This window comes from Zonotrichia leucophrys, chromosome 3, assembly GCF_028769735.1.
Source record: "Zonotrichia leucophrys gambelii isolate GWCS_2022_RI chromosome 3, RI_Zleu_2.0, whole genome shotgun sequence".
Lineage (NCBI taxonomy): Eukaryota > Metazoa > Chordata > Aves > Passeriformes > Passerellidae > Zonotrichia > Zonotrichia leucophrys.
The window spans coordinates 99142535-99149126 of NC_088172.1; the positions used below are offsets into that span (position 1 = coordinate 99142535).

Sequence of the window (6592 nt, forward strand, 5' to 3'; positions counted from 1 at the left end):
ACTTTAACAATTCTGACTAAGGGATGTAGCACAAACACACTCTTTCACTTATTACAGCTGTGGTTTTCACCCTGTAGCACATGGCTGATTATAGAACTTGTGTGTGTCTCCTGCTGAACAGAGAGGACACACGAGCTCAAGACATGAGAGCACAATTGAGCTTGAAAGAAAATAACATTTTATCAAGTTATTAAAGCCACTGTGATGTAACAGAATGCAACACAGGTTTGGGAACCTAGCCAGGATCAGATTTGCAAACTGCCTTCCTGTTTGGACATTCCTCACTAGAAGACATGACTTCTTTCCCCTCCATCTTTCTTCCTTTATGGTACAGCCATTACTCAATTTCTCTTCACAACTAAATCCCTGCAAAGCCACCTCCTCACACAAACAGTCTCGTAGCAAGGCTAGAAACATTTAGAAACTCTGTAGCCCTCAAAAGTAGCAGAGGGCCTGTTTTCAGTTTGTTGCTAAAAAGAAATGTTGCAATGGTAATTACAGGAGGACACCTGTCAGATTCCTGGGTGTCTGTAATTTTGGCCAGCAGGCTCAGCTCACAGTCCAGCAGCACAAAAACAGAGGCTCCTGGGTGTCTGACTGCTCCAGCCTGCTGCTCCCAAGCCTCCACAGCACCTTCATGACTGCTGCCTCAGCCAGCTGGATTAAAGCCTGCTCAGTTATTGCTCATTCTATTTTACATCATCTGTCTTTCACAACTGTCCATAGATTACACCTAAAACCAGGGTTTGAGCTCTTTCCAGTAGCTCAGTTGTGAATTTACCACAATTTGATTGCACCAGGAAGAGGCTTGCTGTTAAAGTTTCCTCACTTCACACACAGACAGCTTGGATTTTAAACATTCCAACATATCATCCTACATTAAAAAAAAAATCAAATGCTCCTTTGAAATTACTATAAATCAATGAAGAATTTCAGAAACCTGCAGAAGTCAGTTTCTCCTTTTGAACCCTTGGGAGATTTTGTGGCATGGGCTGTGCAAGGAGCTCTGGGAATACACTGGGCTTGAGCCAAGACAAACAGAATGGTTCATATCCCTCTGTACAGAGGCACACTGCAAACATCAACGTGCAGCGTGTCAGCAGACAAGCAGCCTCTTTCCTTCCCTCCACTTCCTTAACTCACAGCTGTGGGATGAAATCCATGGCAATGGAAACACAGAATTATGGCTGAAACCATGGACAGTAACTCTGAGGGGGATGAATTCACACAAAGCAGTGTGAGGGCATTTTTCACAAATGTGCAGGTGATTACAAGCATATTTAATTGATATAAATGCACCTAAGATAAGCTACACTTACTGTACTTTCCTCCCCAAATGATTCAACAAGTCAGTCTGATTACATATCTTATTTACCTTTCAACTTCTGACACCAGAGCAACACGACCATAGTCCCAGAATCTCTTCCTTATAATGGAAAACAGTAAGATTAAAATCTAGGGGGAAAAAAAAAGGAGACATTAAAATATTTCTTTTTCCCATTTCAAAATAATCATTCTTAGGTGTGTAAGAACTGACCAAAAATGCAGTCCTAGCTCCTAAATCAATTATCATTTATCAATCATTTATATATCAATCAACTCAGTGGTGGCCATGCTATGGACCAACCTATCTCTGATCTCTGCAATGTATTTTTATCTGTCCCCTATATTTTCCCTTTTTGAAAGAGACAAAGAAAACAAGAAAAAAGCTCCATCACTGAGTATTTCATAGCTTCTTTTTTTTTTTTTTTTTTTTTAAACAAATTGCTCTACAAAAAGCAGTGAAGTGACAGGGCCTGTTTTCTTTGCATATGCAGCATACACCCTCACCTTCTGGTTCCTCCTCCATCCCATGGAATTCCTTATTCTGAACAACCTGTTTGGCTGGAAAGTGGTGTGAGTGATATAATTTACTGGGATCAAATACTGACTGGCCAGATTATCTCTGTGTCAAGATTACACAGCTCCATTTCCACATTTCACAATTAATATAACCTTCTTATGAGAGCCTTCCTCCTAACAGAGAGGATTAATTTAGATTTTCCTCCTTCACCTGGTTATTAAACTTGGTGCAAGCAGGAAAGTTCTCTAGGTTCTTCACAACTCTGGTTGAAATTGGCTGTAGTATTCTACTGTTATTAGGTAGATAAAAATGAGGAGAGAATGAAATATATAAACCTCACTTCCTTTGGAAACCTACCTAGAAATAACACATCAGAAACCCATCAACTGACAGTTACTGAAAGGATATGCAGTAAAAATGTCATGAAAATAAGAATGCAGGAGCTGATAGATAATTTTTAGTACTTGGTACTTGAAGAGAAGAGGAGTCTTCTGCACTGCACCCAACTCTCCACCTAACCCTGCTTGAGTGCAGAGTTCAACAGCAAGGAACTCAAAAAGCAGACTCTGTATTAAAACTGAGCCACAGCTTTTAAAAAAAGGCAAACACTTCAAGTCAATCTTATTAAATGCTGTGCCACTGGTGACACTGAGCTGTAAATGCTGTACATCCTCAGAAAATGGATTTATGGCAGCATACACCAAATCAACAGCAAAAATGTCACTAAATAACTTTGAGGAATATCCTCTACATTCTTATAGAAGAACCAGCCCAGAGCACAGCTACTTTACAGTTTCTTTACAGCAGATTTCTAGAACTCAGAAACTGCTATACTTTTTGTCTATTTTATTACCACAGACCCTCTTCTCAGGTCAGTTTGCAGGTCTGCAGCCCTTTTTCCTGGTGGCTGAAGACCACCTAGACCTAGCTTACAAAAATAACCACAAGTTTTAGTGCAGTTTCAGGCCTATCCTGGAGCAACTAATCATATTCCATCTTTTCTCAGGACTGTGCTGGTCAGTACTTCATCTACAACTTCAGAAAATCTAATTTTAAAAAGCTGTTTTTTCAAAAGGCAATCCAGTGTGGAAAAATTTCACAACTGAGTTAGTGACGGTGTCCCCTTCCTGAAAATGCACCCAGTGCTTAAACCCAAATGTTCTTGCAGTTAAGATAAAACATGAAAAATTGAGCTGCAAGCACAAAATTCACTGCCCCCACAAACAGATGCTGTAAAAGTGCACTCTCCCTACATCCACACATCCAGCATACAGTGGCACCACCATCCCATCTGTCTGCAAACATTTATCAACCCTTGAAAAGCACTTGGATGTTCCCAGGATGGCCTCAACTCATTTCTTATCCTGAACATTCTCAGAAACCAAATTCCAACCCAATAAATAAGAGAATTCAGAGAACAATCTCACTTTTGCGAAGGTCAGAAATACTTTCAGTGAAAGAAATAGAAAACTGGGCTTACAAAAAAGAAGGTTACATCAAGCAGCAGGACAGTCGGGATTCCACCAAAGGTGACTCCTTGGAGCACTGTGCTGCCCTGGGCAGTGCTGTAGCAGTAAGTCTCATTTGTTCTGTTGAAAGGATCACTCCTGTTCCCAAAGATGCCTAGATGAGAATGTCCAAAACCCAGAAAATAGAAAGGGTTCATTTTTTCTATGCCTTTAAAAGACAAAAAAAAAAAAAAAAAAAAAGAGAAAAAGTGAAACAAACTTGTGAAAAGCCTGGTTGGTACTTGAGAGATATACTAATATTATAAGCATAAAAAGTGGAGGAAGATGCAACCAGAAAACTGCTTTGGGTGCCTTTGGCAATCTCTTCCTTTCACATGTGAAATGTTTTGCAATAACTGGCAGGTTCAGCTACCAGCAGTGCCTAGACAAGAATTCCAGACATCTAGGGAACCACATTCTTTTACAGAGATCTGAGGAAAACTGCAGAAGATCCCTCCCAAAAAAAAACCCCTTCCCTGTCATTTAATCCATAACATCTAACTGCATATTCCAGCCTGGAGTGCGATTCTAGGAATCACACATGGTATTACATACTCCAGTAACAGCAGTTTGAAAGTTTTGCTCCTAGCTGATGAGCAAGTGTGAATGCAGCAGCTTGTGAACTTTGTATTTAAATGTCAAAGCCTTGAGATCATTAACAATTTCTAACCACTAATTCCACAGAAAAGAGCCACTACACAAATACACGTTTCTTTCTGTTCTTGGAATATTGGGTGATTTTCCTTTTTCAAAATAATTCAGCTGAAAGGCCAGCACAGCTGGCCAGTTATTGCATGTCACAAACAAGGAAGAACAAAGAGTATTTCTCAGAGAACAGACATCTGCCTCATTTTAGTCAACTGACCTGATCAGATACCGTAGTACCATACAAGAATGCACCAGATTTGGCTATTGATACAAAGTTCTTTTTATCAGTGCAGGCAATTGCTCGTTTATTTTGGGGCTTTCCACTTCAAACATTTCCTTTCTTGGATCTTATTTACTTGCTGATTCCCGAGTATTGCTTCATGCAGAACACGCTTCTGACTCATAAATTCACAGAGAAACCACTCCTCAAAAAACCCTCTAATCCTTCAAAAGCAAATATTCTAGGTCCTCATCACACAGGTCCAGGGACATTACTTTCGGGATGTTTTGCCTCTAACGGGAATGCGCGTGTCTCTGACGAGATGCTGAAAACGAAACAAACAACAAAAAATACAAATAACTAAATATTCTCCTTTTAAACAGCGGGAAAACAGCACGGAGGGCGCTCCTCCCAAAGCAGCATTTGCTAAGTGTTGGGCAGCGCCACGCGGTGAGGAAGAAATTTGTCTCAGCTGATGTGTTTCATCACGGGGAAAAAAAAAAAAAAAAAAAAAAAAAAAAAAAGAGAGAGAGAAAGAAAAAAACCCAACAACGCCCATAAAAGTTGTGCCATGACTCTATCCTTGCTTTCTACGGACTGAAATTTAGCGCTGCCGGAAAAGAGAGCGTTTTTGAGGAGCCTTGGGGAATCTTCAGCACAAGCCTGCACGCTAAACTCCAAGCAACACGCTGGAGTTTATCAGACGCTGCTTCCAAACCTCGAAAGCTGCTCTTTTTAAACAAGCCGGCCGCCAGGCAGATAAAGGGCACGGGAAGAGCTCCCACGGGTGGGGCTGCGCCGCAGGAGCACCGGGCGAGCTCCGGGAACAGAACCGGGTCCGTGTGGGGCTGGGAGCCCCCGGCGCTCCCCGCTCCGGCGGGGACGCGGAGCCGCGGCGGGCGGCACCGGCTTCCTCAGGAGCACATTGGGAAGAGCCGGGCTCGCCCCGGGAGGAGGGAGCGAGTCCCTCCGCTCCAGAATAGGGTGCTCTGAGCCAGAGTAGGGTGCTCTGAGCCAGAGTGGGGCGCTCTGAGCCAGAGGGGGCTCAGCGCCCTGCCAGGAGGGTTCGCCATTCCCGGCGCTGCCCGCCCCGACCCCGCTGAGGAAGGGGGGGTCCTGCTGAGGAGGGGCCGCGCTCACCTCGCCCGCTCCCCTCCCCGCACGGCGCCTCTCCCGCCCTCCCTTACCTGCGTCGGGGCGGCCTCTCCTACCCCCGCCCTTCCCTCCTCTGCCTTTCCCTCCCCTGCCCACCCGCCCCGTCACCTCACGGGCGGTATCGAGATCCCGGCCCGGCCCCGGAGTTACGAGCACGGGCAACAAGTCCCGGCGGCGTCTGCGCATGCGCCCGCGGCCCGCTGTCAGCGCTCCCCCCCACAGGCCGCTCCGGTGCCACCCTCCCCGGGACAGTGCCACCCTCCCCGGGACAGGGCCGCCCCCGCTTGGACAGTGCCACCCCCCAGGATAGGGCCACCTCCCCGGGACAGTGCCACCCTCCCCGGGACAGGGCCGCCCCCGCTAAGACAGGGCCACTCCCGCCGGGACAGTGCCACCCTTGCCAGGACAGTGTCACCCCCGCCGGGACAGGGCTGGTCCGGCAGGGACAGGGCCACCCCCGCCGGGACAGGGCCACCCCCGCGCCTCCCTGAGGGAGCGGACCCTCAGCTAACCGAGGGAACGCTGCTGTTATTATCCAGCCTCAAAAGAAGGCTCCGGGGAGGCCTTCTAGCGCCCACCCGTGTCTAAAAGTAGAAGCGAACAGAGCGTTTTATAGCACGGGAAATAAAACAGTCCCCAAGAAATGTGAGATAGGATTTACGGAGAGACTTCACCATTTCAGGTCTGGTGAAGCAGGCAAGCACGCAGGTGGAAGTGGAGCAGGCCATACACTGAGATCTTAGAATAGTGGAATGGAGTGATTTGGGAGGGACCTGAAATATCATCAATATCATCAATTTCCAACCATTATCATCCATTTCCAACCCCACACACTGGGCAGGGATACCTTACACCAGACCAGGCTGCTCAGAGCTCCATCCAGACTGGTCTTGAGCACTTCCAGGGATGGGACATCCACAGCTTCTCTGGGCAACCTCTTCAACCTCAGAGTGAAGAATTTTTTTCCTGTTACCTAATCTAAACCTACCCTCTTTCATTTGAACCCATTCCTCCCTGTCCTATCACAACATGCCCTTGTAGAAGTCCCTCTATGCCCATGTAGAAAGTCCCTCTCCACCTTTCCTGTAGCCCCCTGCAGGTACTTGAAGGTGCTCTAAACTTTCCCAGGAGCTTTTCTCCAGGCTGGACAATCCCAGCTGTCTCAGCCTGTCTCTGTAGGAGAGGTTCTCCAGCCCTTTGAGCACCTTCATGGTCTCC

At 46.1% G+C, this 6592-nt stretch overlaps 1 protein-coding gene across 3 annotated transcripts in view; it reads right to left on the reverse strand.

The window, feature by feature from the left end:
- TMEM63A (transmembrane protein 63A) overlaps nucleotides 1-5573 on the reverse strand; it is a 30816-nt gene extending 25243 nt beyond the window's left edge. The window contains exons 1-4 of one of the 3 annotated variants that reach the window (XM_064709496.1): nucleotides 5483-5573; nucleotides 4217-4544; nucleotides 3324-3520; nucleotides 1376-1455 (exon numbers count right to left, since the gene is read on the reverse strand). In XM_064709496.1, coding sequence (XP_064565566.1) covers nucleotides 1376-1455; nucleotides 3324-3509 — 266 coding nt within the window. In that variant the 5' untranslated portion in view covers nucleotides 3510-3520; nucleotides 4217-4544; nucleotides 5483-5573. The other 2 variants (XM_064709498.1, XM_064709497.1) reach the window with 2 other exon arrangements.
- Between the last annotated feature and the right edge of the window lie 1019 nt (nucleotides 5574-6592).